Below are 20408 nucleotides of genomic sequence, written 5' to 3'. Positions count from 1 at the left end.
CCAATATTAGCAAATAAAAAATAGCTGAGTTATTTTTAACATGCCTATTTCTGGAATTCCTCAGCAATACTAACTTATTCTGCTCCCATGAAATGACCTTCATTCTTATTCACCCATATGTGCAAGAGTGGACCATAGTTGAAAATGTTCTGATTTAGTCTATTTTTAATTACTTTTGACTGTCTGGTCTTTTTCTGTGCTTGCTAGTTGGTCTGGCTCCACTATCTGGCTCTTGGCTCCTGTGATGTTGCCTAGGCAATTGGGCTCAGAACCTCTACTTCCTCCCCATGTGTGCCTGGAAGTGGGGAACTTGGAGATGGCCTCAGTTGCTGTGTTGTTCATCAGGCTGGCCAGTCTTTGCTTCTAGGTGCCCTAATCTCTGGCTGCATGTTGGGCTCCAGCTCATACTCCCAGATTCCCAGCTGCCTAGCTCCATGCAACAGGGTAGTGGTTATGCACTGTAATACAACTAACTTGCCTTTCTGGGAAAATCAAGATCCAGCTGCAAGCAGGTCCTAGCAGGGCAGGGAGATGGGGAAACCATGTCAATACCTGGCTAGAGCCAAATGACATTCTGTAGCCAAAAACATAAAAAATATCCATGGCATGTTGAGAGAATGCCAGGCTGCAGAATTGGAGTCCATAGGGCCCTGTCTATAATACGAATAACTTGATTTAAAGTTTTAGATCTACACTTTCTAGTTCACTTTATTCAGGAGATATTGCTTCTCAAGGGACTATAAACACAAAGGTCCATTCCAGCGCAAAGCAAGTCCATTCTCCACCCCACAGGAAATTTCTCCAGCAAGAATTAAAGTTGTTTCTCATAACTTATGTTCCCTCCAGTGGACTCTCCCCTAAGGTACAGGTGGCTTCAAATTAAGATGCAGCATACAACTCTCTGCCACCAGTCTTAGTACATCAGCATATAGCTTACATTTTCAGTATATACCATGTATGTGAGCACTTTCAGCAAGTCATCTCGTAACACTTAAACCACAAACTCTAGTGGAACTTCTTTATTAGTACTATCTTTTCAAATGGTTTCCTTCCACACAGGAGAGCTTTGGTAGAACTTTATTAGCAAAGAATGGCAGATTGGAGTTAGGCAGACTGATTTGTGTCAAACATTTTAGGAAAAAGCACAGAGTTTGGCTTTTCAGTTGTGCATTTACTGAATATGCCAGAACTCTGTAAGAGGAATGAGTCAAATACAGTGGTGCAAGTGGAATCCATTTCTTACTGGTATGGGGAGGGAGTGCAGCAGCTAACAGGGAGCTTGTGACCTCCTCACATGACCCTCCATGTGACTCTGCCCCCAGCCTGGGGCCCCCATGCTTTCCTAGTCCCCTCTTAGCTGGGGGGGAACTCTGTCCTCCTCCCGCTGCACCAGACACTTGGGAACCACAGTGGTGAAAGAAACAGAACATGGGGCCACCGGGCAGCTCCATGCCACAGCTCCTCCAGCGCAGCTGTACTGCCCCCAGCCCTGCCCTCCGGTGGGGCTGCTGTACAGATGGAGGAGATCCTGCACGGAAAGGCAGGGAGCGGTAAAGCTGCACCAGAGGAGTTCTCATTCTGCTCCTCTTGTGTCTTTCTAGTACGCTTACCAACTATAAATATCTTGCTAGTACGGCGGACCGGACCGGACTGCCCTACTCGCATTGCTGGTCAAATATAAAACATAATACTAAGGCATCACTTGGCTCCAGTGTTTTGAAGCAAAACATGGGCCTCTTTTATTGATAAACACAATGTTTATGTCCTTTTATAAAAACCTTTGCCCACATTTAAAGTCTGCACTCTAACGGGGCATAGCCATGGAAAGAGAATTACAGTAGATCTCTGGTGTAGCACATGGCGTGCCATACTTCTGTGTTTCTGGAAAAGGAAAAAATAATTTCCATTAGCTGTATGAAGGCATAGTGTTATCTATTGCTCAGTGAGTGGTTGTCCAAAATAGTCTTTTACTTTAAATTAGAGCACTAGAGGAGTCATTGATCAGCATTATACTGCCTTAAAGGCATATGTTATAACCAGTCATCCTCATAAGTGGGCTTAGTATTGTGTTTTAACATATGTAGCTCTCCTGCTGGTGAAGTGAATCCTATACAGTCCACTGTGTTTAGATCTCTTTTTTAAGCTCTCATCCAAAAGTCCCCTTTGTCCTGCACAGACATTAAAGGTGGGATTTTGAAAAGCACTTAGCATTACTCCTATTGGAGTTAATGGAAGTCGTTTTTTTATCATTTCAGTCAGCATAGGCAGACGTGGCTATTTGGGTCTTAAACACATACATAACTTGTAAAGTGCTTTGGGATGAAAGATGCTAATAGAAGACAGGCCTTTTAGTTTAAAACTGCAAAGTCACTGTTGGTCTCTTGTAAAATATATATTACTACAGAAAATAAGAATCCAGAGATAAATGCAAGTCTACCAACTCTTCCTGTCACTAAGCAGACAAATGTGCTTTTATAGCCTAATCAAGCTCTCATAGAGTTAAATTAAAAATGGATGGGGCACTAAGCAGAGAGCTTTAGATATGACTTTGGATGGTAATGGGAACAAGAGCATATCTAAAAGGGCTCTATTTCAAGCAGCCCATGTTTGTGTCAAAAATGGACTAAAGTAGTACTAAGCCTACTCCTTAGCCCCCGTAGCTGGGCTAGATACCGGGAACCCCACACCCTACCCAATACCACAATATCTAAAGCAACAGAACAGCTGTGGTTGTGCACTCAGCTCAGTAACTGGAATAAAAACTTGCACAGATCCCACCCTGGTAGGGAATATAGCCATGCAGTTGCAGGGTTGATTGGAGCCACAGGAAGGCTGTGCCTATTCAGCTGACTTGTGATCTTTCACCAGTGTAAATCAAGAGTGTCACATCTGACTACGGAGCTACTTGGGTATAATTGAGCAGAATTCAGTCTTCATACACCCATCTTCTCCACCAGACTTTGCCAGCAGAGACTCCTCCACCAGGGAGGTGTCTGCATTTGGTCCAAATTGTGTATCCATTCTGTCATTAAACTTTTTAACGGCAGGAGGATTTTTGGTTGGGGGCGTTGAGAGCAAGGCAGGGGTTGAAAAGGCACTGGTTGGTGGCTGGCTGGCCAAACTGAGTTGTGTTCCTGTTTTTTGTATTTTTGTTTTAATGCTAATGTTAAAACATTAAATTGTCAGGGTACCCAAAGCTTTTGTATAGGTGTCTCAGTTATGTATATTACATGGTCCTCTTCTGATTCTTTAACTTAATCTTCTAAAATTCAGCATGTAAATGTCCATGTTTCATTGGCTCAAGGAAATAGTTCTGTATGTCAGGTGTTCTCAACCTTTTTCTTTCTGAGGCCCCCCCCCAGTATGCTATAAAAACTCCACAGACCACCTGTGCCACCACAATTGGTTTTCTGCATATAAAAGTCAGGGCTGGCATTAAGAGGTAGGAAGTAGGCCAATTGCCTGGACCCCACGCCACAGCGGACCCCGCAAAGGTAAGTTGCTCAGGCTTCGACTTCAGCCCCAGGTGGCAGGGCTCAGGGCCCCAGGCTTCATCTCTGAACAGTGAGGCTTCAGCTTTCTGCCCTGGGCTCCAGTGAGTCTAACACTGGCCCTGCTTGGTGGACTGCCCAAAACCTGCTTATGGCCCCCCTAGTTGAGAACTGCTGCTATATGCAACTATTTTTCTACTTTAAAATAGTTTAGGTAAACAAGGATGACAGGGCACTGATGAACTTCCCTCAGGAAGCCCATAGTCTATGCAGTAGTAAATAAGGATATCAAACAAGTTGCAATTGCCTAGGAACACAATTTATAGGAAGATCAGTGGCAGATATGCATGTCAAGCTTTGTTCAGTAATCTATAAAGACGACATTCTAAGAGGTTTCAACTGCTGGTCACTAGGGACCTGTTTATCAAAATTAAATGTGTTCACTGTGTCCCATTGCATAGTTGAATGGAAGAATTACTTAATGGTTTGCTGTATGTTAATACAACTAAGGGATTAGCTCAATTTACAACGCTTAGGATAAGATTAGAGAACTGGGAAACATACAGATCTGACTAAGCAAACATTGTCACACTCAAATTTGCATGTACCCAAAGGATTTTGAAAGGTTATGTTTCAAGTTTTGATAGCATGTTCTTCTTTCTTTGCCTCTAAACATTAATCTATTTAATACTGGTACAATATATAGAAATGGATTCCGATAAATCACAACTGGTATCACTGAAAAGTAGCTTCAAGTTCTCTATGTTAAACTGCATCAAAAGTGAGATGTTACATAAAAATGTCTGTTTATAATTCCCTTATAAAAGGTCTTCAAAATATTCCTGCCTTAGATATTTTCAGTCTAGATATCAAATTCCTCACTTTTTGTTTTTGAAGGTTTTTTTTTGTTGAAGCATTTCCACTTTTAAGTCTGTTATTGAGTGTCCAGGGAGATTGAAGTGTTCTCCTACTGGCAATTCTTCAACAAAAAACTTCAGAAACAGACTCCAATGAGAAACTGCAGAACTGGAATTAATTTGCAAACTGGACACCATCAAATTAGGCCTGAATAAAGACTGGGAGTGGATGGGTCATTACAAAAACTAATTTCCCCTTGCTGATACTCACACCTTCTTATCAACTGTTTGAAATGAGCCACCTTGATTACATTGGCCTCATTAGTATTCACCCCTTCTTGTCAACTCTTGAGAATAGCCCACTTCCACCTTAATTGAATTGGCTCCTTAGCACTGACCCCCCACTTGGTAAGGCAATTCCCATCTTTTCGTGTGCTGTATATTTATACCTGCCTCTGTATTTTCCACTCCATGCATCTGATGAAGTGGGTTTTAGCCCACGAAAGCTTATGCCCAAATACATTTGCTAGTCTCTAAAGTGCCACAAGGACTCCTCATTGTTTTTGTGTTGAATATGGTGCCTTAAAAGGAAATAAGGACCAAACTTGGCTCCATGAATATCATTCTCTCATACAAATAATTGTGCTTATTCTGTGTTTTTTTAAATGTGTTCCCTAAAAGAAGAGATTTGATTTTCTACCTGAACATGTCTTTTAAAATGCAAACAAAATGCAGTATGAGTAACCGTAAATGATTGCCAAGTTATCAAATATGACCATTGCTTTCTATGGGAAGATATGTTTTGGTCTTAGTTATTGGTGAGAAGCAAAGAAATGAGTAAATACTTGATCTGCCAGCTAAGAATGTTTCATTTAATTCTGGTTGTAAATCTCAATCTTTTGCAAAAAATTGATGAAAAATGGTGTGGGGGAGGGTATTATGACAGCTACTATGTTTTCTTCTTCTTCTTCCGTTTTATGACTAGTTTTAGGCCCTTTTGAAAAATGCTATTCCTAGTCTCCAGGTCCCTTTGATTTTTTTCAGTGCCAAAATCTCTCAGTAAGTCTCAATCTGTCCATGTGAATTTATGAAATCCAGTTTGATTATGCCTGTATCCTTGCATCATCCCTCAAGTTAAGGGCAGAGGGACTGGCACATGGGTGTCTGCCCCTAAACAGGACATTTAAGGACCATCAACAATTGAATAATCTTGCTGTAGCAGGACAATACCTAGGAGTTTACCAGCTCACCAGGAAGAAAGGGTTCCAAGCAACAGATCACCTGGCCAGGGACTTGAAGTCACTGAGATGATCTGACAAAGGGAATTGCAACTTCATAAAAAGGACTCACTCAAACAAGGGGAGCAGGCCAGGACCAGAAGCAAACAAGGCTGAGAAGAGGAATCCTGGACTTCCTTTACAGACACTGACCAAACCCCAAAGGGCATTTGGAGTGGTGAGGAAAGAGAGGCAGGGATTTGCATGCAAGTTTTGTTTTTCCCATAGATCTGTAGATCTCTTGTGCTGCTACATCGGTCTGTGTTTAGAAATTCCTTATCGAGCCTGTGTTACTTGTTTTCACTGTCACAATCCCTGAAGAGGGAAACAGTAAGTCCACAGCTTTGGTGGAACTCTGGGAATGTGTAGTAGTGACCAGGGAGGCTTGAACAACAAGGAGTCTGGTGGCACCTTAAAGACTAACAGATTTATTTACAAATAAATCTGTTAGTCTTTAAGGTGCCACCGGACTCCTCGTTTTTGTGAATACAGACTAATACGGCTACCCCTCTGATAGGGAGGCTTGGGAAATCCAGCTCTAGTTTCAGGGCCTACAAAAGAGAACCACAGGTTCCCCAGAGCCAAGTGTGGTGTCCAAGGGTAGGTCCATACTCACCGTGCGGGTCGACGCGGTGAGTTCGACTTCTCGGAGTTCGAACTATCGCGTCTGATCTAGATGCGATAGTTCGAACTCCGGAAGTGCTGCGGTCGACTCCGGAACTCCACCACCGCGAACGGCGGTGGCGGAGTTGACCTTGGAGCCGCGGAGTTCGACCCCGCCGCGTCTGGACGGGTAAGTCAGTCGAACTAGGGTACTTTGAGTTCAGCTACGCGAATGCGTACCCTAGTTCGACCCCCCCCCTTAGTGTAGACCAGGCCCAACACAGAATCTGCACCTGGAGTGAGAGTCTAGGTGCCCAGAGCCAGAGAAATAGTACCTAAACTCTGCCTGGCCCAACAAGCCAATAGCATGTGGGACATGAGGGTTGGATCCAGTACAGCAGCATGGTGAGTGTTTACCAGGGACCTCACCCAGGGTTGTAACACTTAAATTCCTAAATTCAATTTTCAAAAGTCACTTAAGCACTTTTGAAAAAACTTTACCCTAGGTCTCCAACAAATTCCTGCAGGAGTAAGCCAAATGTTTGCAACCCCTTCCCCAACATAAGACTAATAAATTAAGAGTGTTCTTAAAGCAGGTCCTATATTGAAAGAATTGAAGAGAAATCAGCAGGAGGAGGCAAACTGACTTCTTCCTAATTTATACCCATGTGAAAATTTACCTAATTTTGCCAGTGTTGGCTTTCTCCTTTCTCCTCTTCCTTTTTCTCACATAGCTGAGTGTTTCTGAAGAAGGTCTGGGTATGCTTTAAATACCTACTGGCTTTCCATGGTTTTCAACTCTGCCTTTCTAAACAGTATTTATTCATCATTCTTTGCCTCCATAGGCCTGGAGCATGGGGTTTACTTGCTCTGCTTTGACTTGTCATGAAAGCTGGTTACGTTTTCTCCAGCCACACATTTGACCAAAACAAAAAAAATATTTTTTTTAAGAAAGTGTTTATTTGGGATGGGGGAGGAGGTGGATTGTAGCATAACAAATCCAGAAACTTCCAAATTATCAACCAGCCCCACTTGCTATCCATTCCCTCTCCATTGTAATTCCCTGACAAAGGTGAGTGATTACCTTCTCCTAGCTAGATCTAAGGATATCTTCTTTATCCTCATCCTTTGATGTCTGCTGCCCTTTCATTTCCTTGATGTTGTCACTATTTGGTTTCCAGGCCTTTGCTTTCTTTGGGGCTTGGTGTTTGCTCCTTAACACAGAAAGTGAGGGTAGCAGAGAACTCTCCTCCTTGAGCCTGTACTGCTGCTGTGGTTGTGTCTAGCTCCAATATCTAACCTTTCATCAGTGTCTCTGATTGTATAACCCTTGTCTGTGCCTGCAGCCTGCATGGAGCTTAGGAGGTGCACAGGTTGCAGGAGTGAAGAGTATGGGGGAGGTATTCGTTAGTCAGTCTGCATGCACATGGTTCAAATGCTAGCTACAGTTGCAGTGCTGCTTTAAATAATTCTCTTAATAAACAGCAAATTTAGTTTTAGAAGCATGGAGTCCTTTCATGTTATCCATTATGCAGCACATGAAACATGGTGGCAGCGATCAGTCTAGCCAGACCCCTGGCCAGGAAGCGTAATTAACAGGTAAACAACATAGCAACGAGAAGCAGAGCATGGAAGAACTCAGACCACAATGAATACTGGGTTTCCAGACAAATCCCTTCAATAATTATGGAAGCAAGAACCGAGTCTGTATACAAAGCTGACCATTAGGGATAAAGATGAAAAATAAGGGTAAAGCCTTTTTACTATCTCATTTGAGGGCAGAAGAGGATGAGAAGTGAGTGAGATGCTATTGCCAGGAATAATGCCGGAAACACTGGAACAGCTGCTAAGTGTTTCAATACTGTGACTCCAGACAGAATGAGGCTGTAGATACTGTTTTTGTTTTGTTTTGTTTTTTGCCTGAAACCAAGAAACAGAAGAGGAAATAAATACTTATATTACAACTGAGAATGCTGGTAACCACGATCCATAACTAGAGACAAGATCATTTGTGGGATATGTGGTTCCAACATATGGGGGAGACCGATCTGTTTCTGACAGTTAACCTTAGAGCAGGGTTCAGAGTGGTAGCTGTGTTAGTCTGTATCAGCAAAAAGAACGAGAAGTACTTGTGGCACCTTCTAGACTAACAAATGTATTTGGGCATAAGCTTTTGTGGGCTAAAACCCACTTAATCAGATGCATGCAGTGGAAAATACAGTAGGAAGATTTCTATCTATATATAGATATATACACATATATATAAATATATAGATATAGATATAGATATATACAGAGAACATGAAAAAATGGATGTTGCCATACCAACTCTAACAAGACTAATCAATTAAGGTGGGCTATCATCACCAGGAGAAAAAAAAACTTTTGTAGTGATAATCAGGATGGCCCATTTCAAGCAGTTGACAAGAAGGTGTGAGTAACAGTAGGGGAAAAATTGGCATGGGGAAATAGTTTTTACTTTGTGTAATGACCCATCCACTCCCAGTCTTTATTCAAGCCTAATGTAATGGTGTCCAGTTTGCAAATTAATTCCAGTTCTGCAGTTTCTCATTGGAGTCTGTTTATGACTTTTTTTTGTTTAAGAATTGTGACTTGTAGGTCTGTAATTGAGTGACCAGGGAGGTTGAAGTGTTCTCCAACTGGTTTTTGAATGTTATAGTTCTTGACATCTGCTTTGTGTCCATTTATTCTTTTGCATAGAGACTGTGCGATTTGGCCAATGTACATGGCAGATGGGCATTGCTGGCACATGATGGCATATATCGCATTGGTAAATGTGCAGGTGAACGAGCCTCTGATGGTGTGGCTGATGTGATTAGGTCCTATGATGGTGTCCCTTGAATAGGTATGTGGACAGAGTTGGCAACGAGCTTTGTTGCAAGGATAGGTTCCTGGGTTAGTGTTTTTGTTGTGTGGTTTGTGGTTGCTGGTGAGTATTTGCTTCAGGTTGAGGGGCTGTCTGTAAGTGAGGACTGGCCTTTCTCCCAAGATCTGTGACAGCGAGGGATCGTCCTTCAGGATAGGTTGTAGATCCTTGATGATGCGCTGGAGAGGTTTTAGCTGGAGGCTGAAGGTGATGGCTAGTGGCGTTCTGTTACTCTCTTTGTTGGGCCTGTCCTGTAGTAGGTGACTTCTGGGTATTCTTCACACTAACCCACAGAAACCTTCCTACCAAAACTACAAAAAGTTTTTTAAATTTTTTCTTGAACAAATACCTTGCTTTCCTTACTCTAGTCAAAATTCTTCAAGTGACCTACTTATTCTAATTGTTAAATTTCTGATGAAATTGTACAGGATTTATGCAGGTCACAAATAGGGCTGGCTCCAGCTTTTCTGCCGCCCTAAGCGGCAAAAAAAAAAAAAAAGAAGACAAGCAGCAGCACTTCAGCGGCAGCTAAATCGTGCTGCTTCTTCGGCGGTAGTTCAGCAGTGGGTCCTCCCTCTCTTCCTCCTCAGCAGCAGTTCAAAGAGGAAGAGAGGGAATGAGGGACCCGCCGCCGAATTGCTGCCGAAGACCCGATACCGTGCCGTGCCGTGCCGCCCCGATACCGGACGGAATGCTGCCCCTTTGAATCGGGCACGCCAAGCGCCTGCTTCCTACGCTGGTGCCTGGAGCCGGCCCTGGTCACAAAGCAGTAAAATAAGTAGAACTGTGAAATGAGATCTGGCTTTTTTAGTGCACTGAAAATCTAATGCTTATGTAGGAGCTACAACAGTGGTGGCTTCAGCAGAACTGTTTGCTTTCTGTGTCATTCAAGGCTCCTGTGAGTAAGCTCTCAGTGGAGTACATTACAGACTTGACCAAAGATGTCTATGTCAGGATCTGCAAGCCCTCTCTGGAGGGAAAATAACTTTTTCACCAGCTGCAACCAGCGGCTTCATTTGGCAAAGTCAGTACTAGCCAGAGAAGCAGGATAGATAAGTGAAGTACCAAATGGGACTCTCCAATGCTGTGCCACACATACAAATATAAAATATGCTTGGGAAATATGGAAGGCTTTCTCGTGAGTTTTACATCCTGCACTTATAAAATGCTCCCGAAGGCTTCAGAGTGCTTCTCATAATTTTAGCATAGCTTGTTTAATGTTTTAAGTTTCCTTTTAAACACTGAAGCAAAAAACTGTGCATGTACCCATCTCAAACTTTTAAATAATGCATTACTGTCAGGCTTAATCTTTAGTAGCTGGGCAATACTGTCTGATTTAGAAGTATTAATCCATAGCTGCACTGTAATGTAGAGACTTAAGTGGAGCTTCCTAAGGGTACTAAATTCACTATAAAATGATAACAAGACATCTCAGTCAAACTTCTCAACCATGAAGGCTGTCTGGCAGATTCATAAAAAGGCATTGTTATACACAGAGCAAGGTCTCTGTAGTGTCCAAACAAATTACACAAGCTGGTTTTGGTAGGGCTGAGTTAGCAATCCCAGATAGTCCAATAAAATATTAAATATTTGAACAGCTTCTATATAATTTCTTAATATCCTAGGAGGCTTTGTCTTCGCTTCTGGACACAAGGGGTCCAGTTCTGAAAAGAGGCTGCATATGCCTACTTCATGTGGCTACCATTTAGGAAAACAGTTTTGTTTTTGTTTTTTCAAAAGATTGACTTGTTTAGGATGTGACCAAATTATAACTCTCTGACAGCAATCTTTCCTCTCCCTACAATTCCACTTATTGTATTCAGTGATTCACAAATTGAAAAATGCTCGCTCCTATAACTGAGGATACAGACAAAAATGTATGAAGAATAGACTTTTAAATGCAAGAGTTTTCAGGCTAGGATCAATTTAAATTAGGGACCAAAGAACAGGCATCCTAGATAGATGTAGGAGCCAGATCTACAAACCATATGACTGCCAGTGAAAACTGATGCAATGTGATGCATGAATGCAAAAATACTGTGCTTTTGAGAGTATCTAAAATGAATTACTGCTAGAGAGTTTCTGTGTGACCTCAAATTGTTTTATGACCATGTTCCAACTGGTTTAAAAAAAAAAACACGATGAAGGGCCAAACATATCCAGAATAGAAGGACCTGACGTAAGAAAGATGTTTTATTTGCAGAAAACTCACATTATCTTGGAGTTCATTTGGGAAAAAAATAGGTGCAGCAAGAGCAGCTGCAGTCAAAACTTCTAGTCACGGGGAGGCAATAAGACTTATTATGAAGCTACTTGAGAAGCTACTCCACCTTCAGAAGAAAAGTTAGTAGGCGGAGAAGAAGTCTGCTCTCAGAGACAAGCAAGTATTATACAACATAGAACTGTAAAAGGAATGGACCAAGAGGAGGCTTAGACCTGTCATTCATAATGGAGAGGAGGTAATTTGGGGGAGTACAAGTATTTGAGGCAGGATGAGGTATTTACATGACCCCTCTGAAAACTAAAGGAAAACGTGACTTCATAATATGATGGCTGCCATCTTGGCAAACACTGGGAGGCCTTCGAAGTGTAAAGCATTAGTCTGTAGGACTTAGATAGAAAGCCCATCTCTTTAGCTCAAGAGCTACAACGTACACATCCTCTGGACTGACCTCTCCCATTCTATGTTAACACGCTGACCGGCACGTTACATTAACACTGTATATTATGAAGTTGCAGCTTGTAACTCCATAGCTCAAGCAGTTCATTTTGCACTTAAAGCAGGATTCAACCTCTTGGTTTGTGAGGAAGGGAGTCAGTACAAAATAGCGTATCCTCAAATGTACAGAACTTATGGAGTGCAGAATGAATTTCTGGGGAACTTACAAGTAAATGTGTTAATCAGTTTGAGTTGCAATTTAAAGGGGTCCTTTAAGAAACTTGGCATCTGTCAGTCTCTTCTTCCCAAATGATCTTAACAAGTGCATAATGCAAACACTTTCCATATAATTGCAATGCATTTAAATCTTATGCATAATTGATATTTTAAGAAACTAAGTGGCAGTTAAGCTAAGTTAATTGCTTCTAACATCTAGGCTGAGGTAACTCAAGTGGGGCCATTGTGACATTTAAGGTAATTCAACCAACAACCCTTCCTCTACACCTAACTTGCAAAGTCTATTGGTTGTAATGAGTTGGTGTGAGGGAGACTGACCACAAGTCTAGAGTTCTCATTGGTAAATTACTTGAGCCAACTGTCACTGCTCTTTAAAAATTCTGTAGCTGCATGCTAGCTTGGGCATCAGTTCTTGAAAGGTTCGCCATGGCATGCTGCCTTGGCTCCACTGTGCATTGAGGGAGCACTGCTAGGGGAAAGGAGGCAGGAGTGCAGGGATGGACAATAGGACTGTATTCTCCCTGCCTGCCTTCACTTAGCACTGGTCTCACTAACACAGCCCCTAAAAACATGAGTACATTGTAAAGGAAGGGCCAGATTTGTTCTGCTTTGCATCACAGGAGCAGCACAAGCTGCTGTAAACCAGCTTAAACAGGCTGGTGTACTCTGGCAGCTTTGCACTGCTCTGGTATACCAGTGGGTCCGCCCTTAAATAAAACACTATTTTAAGACTTATGCTAGGGGCAACATCACTAAGATAATAGAATCGTAGGACTGGAAGGGGCCTCGAGAGGTCATCTAGTTCAGTCCCCTGCACTCATGGCTGGATTAAGTATTATCTAGAACATCCCTGACAGGTGTTTGTCCAACCTGCTCTTAAAAACCTCCAATGATGGAGATTCCACAACCTCCCTAAGCAATTTATTCCAGTGCTTAACCACTCTGACAGTTAGGAAGTTTTTCCTGATGTCCAGCCTAAACCTCCCTCAAACACTGCTTCAAACAAGGACTATTGCACTGCATGATGGAATAAAGAGGGGGGTTTTATTTGACTAACTGGATGTCCTGGTTGGGGGGTTGGACTAGATGACCTCCTGAGGTCCCTTCCAACCCTGAGATTCTATGATTCTATGAACTTCTTGTAGATGTTGCAGCAGAAGGGTGACAGGGGAGAAAATTTGAATGAGGTGTGAGGATTGGGGAAGGGGGAAAAAGTTTGCAAATTAGGAAGGACTTTCCAACATAAGGGGCAGTGTGGAAGAAAGTGCAGAGAAACTTATAGGAGATGCAGGTAAATGGGGTATCAAAACTAGGCCAATTGATGGGGGACGAGACAATATCAAAAGAAAAGCTCAGATACGAGGAGGGACTGTTCTGCGAGGCTTTGAAGCAGGGACAAGAAGCTTGATCTTGATGCATCAGAGGAGAGGAGACAATAGAACAACTGAGTTGATGTGGTCTGGGTCTGGTGCAATGTCCAAAAGGCAGGAAAGTGAAGAATGCTGTATCTTGGGGATTTCTGGGGAACAGATTTAAGAATTTAAGTGTAAGCCTCATGTGAGATCCTCAGTCAATATCCGTTATACTTTCCCAGTTGTAAGGTGTGTAATGAAGCAAATGTTTCTTAATAAATTCCCTTCTTTTTGAGGTCTCTTCCCAAGATATTGCTCTGTGTGCTAGGGGATTTCTGTGCTAATTACAGTGAATTTTGTGGTAATTATGTCCTAAATATGTCAGTAGGCGTCTTAGTGCAGTCAACGCCATACAACTGACAATGAGCCTGACTCCAAGTTTTACAGGGTTTGTTCATTTAATCTTAAACTAATATTGGTCTGACTGCACACAAAGGATTTATATGTTTCTCTTGCTTTGCTACTTTACAAAATTATGTAAATGTTATTCAGTTACTTAATCTACCCTGTACCACACTTTTGCATCTGTAAAATGGAGATAGTTCTTTCCTGCCTCACAGGGGCACTGTGAGGATAAAATCCATTAATTATTATGAGGTGCTCAGATGCTATGGTGATGAGGGCCATAGTACCTAGATAACCCCTAGAAAGTGAATTGAACCTCTTGGGTAAAATGTTGCCAGATTCTGATCTCACAAATTGGGGGTCATAAAATTGAAGCAAATGGAAATATCCAGATGTAAATAAGTGAGAAGGGAATTGGGCCCATGGTGTGCTGCCTGGTATAGGAGAGTCTATCTAATCTCCTTTGTAGTGCTAGGAAGAGATGCTGCTTCTATTGGGCAGATGGACTTTTGTCCCTTATTTCCACAGTGTTCATGCCCAGCACAGAGCTGATTTCTCTCTGGGATCTCAGGAAGAGTGAGACCTTTCAAAAGCTAAAATGCAAACTCAAAATATGTCATTCCAGCTTGTATCGCTATCACAGAATCTCTATTCAAAATCAGGTCGCATAATTTTGGATCTCCATTGTCTTTCCCTTACATTTGGTTCCAGTCAAACAATCATCTCTCTACATTGATCTGAGTTTAGAATTCTAAACTTCATTTTCATAACCTGGATCAGACAAAAGGCATCCCCATCATATGACTAAGTCACTGTTTACATTCCATAGCTCAATCACTGAATAGATCCAAAGAATGAATTTGATAATCCCTCTCCTACAGCCTAAACACTTAATGAAATCAATGGGAGTTTTGTCAGAGAAGACAATAGAATCAGGTATGATATTTGCAAATACAGTAGTTAACAGCCAAAGCAAGCAAAGACGAAAAGCTTGACTCCTGATCACCCCCGCACCTCTGTGCTCAGTAAATGAATGTCTGGCTTGCACCGCCACCCTTGGGATTTGCTGATTGCTTATAAACTTTCCCTTATAGGATCTGAGGGAATGTCGTGCTCACCGAAGTGTAGGACTGATAGCATTGACTTAAGCCAGGTGCTGTGTAAGCTCTGCAAATGCACCTCAGTCATTGGGAGCAACACCCTCTGCTATTCTAGTCTTGAACGTGGATAGAGCAGACTGCCAGTCACGTCAAATTAAAGCAATGTTTTGTATTTTTAGATAAACATACTGTGAAATGAGGTGGAGGCTCCAAATTGTATCAACTGTGACCAAAAATGAACTTGATGGGGTTGCAGAGAGCAAATAGTGCCCAAGCCCTCTGTGCCACCAAGATCCCTGCACATTACAGATGCTCCCTGGGTTACGCAAGACCCGATTTACGCAGACTCACACTCATGGAAAAAGTTCCGTAAGCTAGAAATAGGAGGTGCGGTGGTGTTTTTGTTGTTGTTATTTGGTTGTTTTTTTAGCGTCATGGTTGGAGATACGTTTCTGACTTACGCAAAATTCGAGTTACGCAAGGCGTTCCGGAACAGAATGCTTTCATAAGTCAGGGAGTGTCTGTATATTGGGACTATGAAGGCACAAGTGTGGTCAATCTACCACATTCTCAACCCTCCGCAAAACACTAGCCTTTGCACCACTGTATGCCCTGCCATCATGTTTAGTGTTTTCTCTTCATCCTTTACATCAGCCTGTATAGCATAATCAGAGCACTTGGAAGAGACTGTGCCCCCTGAACATCTCTTTTGTTGCTCTTCCTGGGGAAATGTGGGGAATGGGTATTTCTGACATGCAATAATCCTACATTTCTTGTACAACTTTAAAGATATGTGGAAATTGGAGAATTTTTTCATTTTTAATCCTACTGGACCAATATTTCTTTGTTGACAAAACCCCAATCCTGCAAACACTTAGACCCATGAGTAGTCCTGTTGATTTCTGAGACTGCTAAATTATGGGAAGTTATGTCCAAAAGTTTCTAGAATTCAGGTGTTGGCCTCAAGAAGAGAACATACCATATGAAAGATCTTTCATCAGCACCCATACACTAGTCAGTGCATGGTTTCTATAGGTTCAGTTCAGAGCATGGTATGATAATTATAAAGCAGGTTAACTGCATCATGCATGCACAGCAGAGTCATCCCTATATGTAGTTCAGGTAAAGTGACATTAAACATGTCAGGTGTTTTGAACTACATGTTCTCATGCCAGGGGCAGCTCTAGCCATTTTGCCACCCCAAGCACGGCGGCATGCCACGGGGGGCGGTCTGCCGGTTGCCAGTCCTGCAGCTCCGGTGGCCCTCCCGCAGATGTGCCTGCGGAGGGTCCGTTGGTCCCGCGGCTCTGGTGGACCTCCCGCAGGCGTGCCTGCAGATGCTCCATCGAAGCCGCAGGACCAGCGGACCCTCCACAGGCACGCCTGCGGGAGGTCCACTGGAGCCACCTGCCGCCCTCCCGGCGACCAGCAGAGCGCCCCCCGCGGCATGCCGCCCCAAGCACGCGCTTGGCGTGCTGGGGCCTGGAGCCGCGCCTGTCTCATGCTGTAGCAGTCTTCCCTTCTTCTGTTACTGGTAAACAAAATATAACACTATCACCAGAATGAAGGCATTCTTCTCAGCTATGGCAAATGTTAATAAACACTTGGTGCTGGCTGAAGAATTGTCCTGTAACTTTCAATATTTTACAAAAAATTGACCTTTAAATCTTCAACCAGCTCTACACAAATGTATGGCTCCCTATAAATTGCAAATATAAACCATAAGAAATAGCATCAATAACATTAACACACACCTTCATGCAGGCAGGGGCGGCTCTAGGTATTTTGCCGCCCCAAGCACGGCAGGCACGAGGGGTCCGCCGAAGCCGCGAGACCAGCGGACTCTCCACAGGCATGCCGCGCTTGGCGTGCTGGTGCCTGGAGCCGCCCCTGCATGCAGAGCAGTTGACTTCTGATATTCATACCTGAATGGTGGAAGTGATAGGTTTTATATATATATATGTAGTGCCTTTCACTTAAATCAATCACTGTTTAATATGATCTTTCATTTTAACTTGATCGAATACTTGAGTCCTAAAAACTCCATGGCCCACCTGTGCCACAATAAGTGTTTTTCTGCATATAAAAGCCAGGACTGGAGCTAGGGGGAAGGAAGCTGAGCAACTGCCTGGGGCCCCAACCACAGGGCCCCCGAGAAGCTAAATTGCTCAGGGTTCGGCTTCAGCCCCAGGTAGTGGGGCTCAGCGTCCCGGACTTAAACCCTGTGTGGCAGGGCTTCGGCTTTCTGCCCTGGGCCCCAGTAAGTCTAATGCCAGCCCTGCTTGGCAGCCCCCTGACATCTGCTTGTAGCTTCCTCAGGGAGTCCCAGACCTCTGGTTTAAAACTGCTGGTGTAGACAGTTGTGGGTTTGGTTTTTTGTAGGGGGGGGGATTGGGAGAGGGGACGGAGATTGTGAGTAACTCACTTAAGAAAGGTATGAGAGTCTGAAAGCACATCAATTCTGGCAAAAAATTGAAATGCTTCCAAGCCCCAGTGTCTCAACCTGACTTGATGTAATTAATACCCCTGTCACATGAGAGGTGGGAATGTGTGGCTGTATAGCCACAGACTCCCTTAGCTACTGTTATGAAATGTAGTGCTGAAAATACTTCAGTGATTTTAGAAAGAAGCCATTTAAGGTTTAACTTTCACTGCTGCTGTTTCGGTGTATGCAAACTGAGTCATACTGTGTGCACCAGTGGAAAAAAATCCCTTAATAAAATCTAAAATCCCTTAATAAACCTAACTTTACTCTTATTCTCGTCATATGAAAAGTTCAGCTAATACATAGAATATTAATTCCAGCTGGAATAAGTACAAACCACTGGAAGGAAAAAATATCTTGATTTCAGAAAATCTGGGAAGTACTGGTGATGAGGGAAGGAAAAACTTGCCTAGCCAAAAAGCCTAACACTGGGAAAGATTTTGAAATGTTTACTTTTCCTTGGATGCACAGATAACTCCAGTAGCCAAACCTACAGTAATGCTAATCTGGACTAATTAATGGTAAATAATAGGTATTGGCCCTGACTGATGCATCACATTAGTTGTAGTGTTCCAATTCAGACTTCAGGGCAGTTTAATTCTAGCTTACATTGGAATAACAAAGATCAAAGTCAGGCTCATGTTTTCAAGTGAATTACCATCTTACAATAGTTTTAGAGAGATGGAAAAAACAAAAAAAAGTTGGATAGTCATACTGTCATTAATATTTTAAGCTCTAACAAGTGCTATACAATCGGTGAGGTGTGTGCTAGTGATTGTAAGGATAACAAACAGCCTTTTATTCTAGTCAAAGTGATAAGAACAGGAACAACTCTAAAGTACTGTAGCATAAGCACGTCACTGGAATGTATTGTTTTAGCAAAATGTTTTTATTGTAAAATTACTACTTAGGCAGCACAGATGATGGTTATTTGTCTTCATTGCCAAAAGTTTTTGAGAGACTTAATATAATTAATGTAGAAAATGTGATTGTACTTCATGTTTGTCTGTAGTAATTCTATAAATCTTTTATGTCTGTGTTCTTGTAGCCACTTGGGTACTGAAGTAGCTGAAATGAGAAAAAGGCAGCAGTCACAAAATGAAGGAACATCTGCTGTGTCTCAAGCGCCTGGAAACCAAAGGCCCAACAACACATGTTGCTTTTGTTGGTGCTGTTGTTGCAGCTGCTCATGGTATGTCCCGTAGTGTACTTGGTATCATATCCAACACAGGTAAACAATGAGAGTGAAAACTGCCAGTTGCTGGGAATGTATCGAGTTCTCTGAGAGTCACACTGCTGAAAGTCAGACTTTATTTTTCTACATACGAATGTTATTAAATAGTTCTCTGCTCTTTCTGGACCTCTTGTGTTACAGATAAGGGAGCAGGCACTGAAAATACGACTTTAATTTTGCTTCCTTTTCAAAGTTACTATCATAAAATGAGGAAGTAGCAGGTGTAAAACTCAGATAGGTAGATGATCTTGAAAAATGTCTTAATTTTACATTTAAGACACTTTTGTTTCAGTTGGTATTTTTTAGTATTTACATTGTTCACTCTAAACTATAAGAAATGTTTCAAAACACTTTATCTTTGCATTCATTTGGGAGGTAAATGGACAGAAATGAGAACTATATAGTGCTGTAGCAATTTAGTTGCTGAATTAATAAACTGTTAACTAAATTCTCTAGTCTGAGAGCATTAAAAAATGGATTTCCACTGTGATCTTTCAAATAGCAAAAAGCACTATTTTAGCAGGGAAAGTTGTTGCTACTCAGTTATTCTTAAAGGAAGAGTTGGATTGGGGAGTTTGAAGCTTAAATCTATGAACTTCTGTTTCAAAATAACTTCAATTAATCATTTTGCTGAGCTGTATCTCTAAGGTGTCTATTGCCATAATAAAGAAGGCTCCAATTTATATAGACACTTAACATTACACAAATGGCTAGTCCTAATGAAGCATAAAGCTACTCTCAGAATTGCTCAGGGGCCTATGCAAAGATATAATCATCTGAGTCTTTTTGGAGTGGCCATTCTGTGTACATCTCTCCTATTTTACACTTAAGTCAGCCATTTGCTCCTTTTCCTGCATCTAAAAATGCACATCAGAGGGTACCAAATATCACAATGGAACAGCCTATTCTGAACCTCTTCCCTACCACAGCCTCCTCTTTGCCACAAGAGCAGGAACAGAATGACACAAACTTCCAGCTCTCACAGAACCAGAGGATCCATGGGAACAAGAAAGAGTGAGTGAGGACATGCTATTAGAAAGCTATCTTGCTTCTTGCTATATGCTCACTCCATACAACAAAGAGAGTCTGAAAGGGTCTTACATGTGAAGACAAGCACTGTGCTGCCTCTGCTCTCCTCTGGCCTGTATAAAGGGTATGCGGGGCCATAAGTATCAACTTTACTTATGGATCTTTATAGACTGCACTGGGATAGAAATTTGAATAATCAGTTCTCCTCACACATTCTTAGAGCTTTGTTTCCCTTGGAGAGCCTCCAGGGTAGTATGCAGTTCCCATACATTTGAACAGCTTGTGCATATTCAGTGTAGATATGATCCATCATTGCATTACAATGTTGGGTGTACTCTCAACTGCTTTTGTAGAAGTGTTTATTGCTAATCATATCCTGACTTTTTTTTCTTAATGTGGACTTGATTGTGCATGAAGAACCCTGTCTGGGTAAGCCTATTTTCTATCTTAAAAGTAAAGTCTAACAGGCTAGCTTGAGAGATGTAGTGGAAATGCCATTGCTTGTGACTCTTAAAACTAACCTGGACAATATTTGGAAAATATAATGGTGAAAATAAATCCTGCATGGGCAGAATGATGACCTAATGGGTCTCCCACCTCTAACTTCTGAATCTGTGATTAAAACCCAAAGAAGGCACGCGCGGAGTGGGAGGGGTTGAGAGGGAGTCATTTCTGAAAGGCAATTTTGGCCCTTTTAGAGCTTGAGTCAAAATGAAATATTTGTCTTGGTGCGGAATTTGTCTTGTGAGCTTGTTTATGGCTACAAGGAGCCAGCATGCTACTTCATTTCCC

The 20408-nt window shown here is 42.2% G+C and overlaps 1 protein-coding gene across 5 annotated transcripts in view; it reads left to right on the top strand.

Moving 5' to 3' along the window:
• RGS17 (regulator of G protein signaling 17) overlaps window positions 1-20408 on the top strand; it is a 177861-nt gene that overhangs the window by 123214 nt on the left and 34239 nt on the right. For 4 of the 5 annotated variants that reach the window (XM_045009284.1, XM_045009282.1, XM_045009286.1 and 1 more), the window contains one exon: window positions 18402-18545. In XM_045009284.1, the coding sequence (XP_044865219.1) occupies window positions 18402-18545 (144 nt within the window). Of the gene's footprint in view, window positions 1-18401; window positions 18546-20408 lie in introns of those variants that run through there. The other variant, XM_045009288.1, reaches the window with a different exon arrangement.

The sequence above is a fragment of the Mauremys mutica genome, chromosome 3 (assembly GCF_020497125.1).
Source record: "Mauremys mutica isolate MM-2020 ecotype Southern chromosome 3, ASM2049712v1, whole genome shotgun sequence".
Lineage (NCBI taxonomy): Eukaryota > Metazoa > Chordata > Testudines > Geoemydidae > Mauremys > Mauremys mutica.
This window is presented reverse-complemented; position numbering and strand designations above follow the sequence as displayed.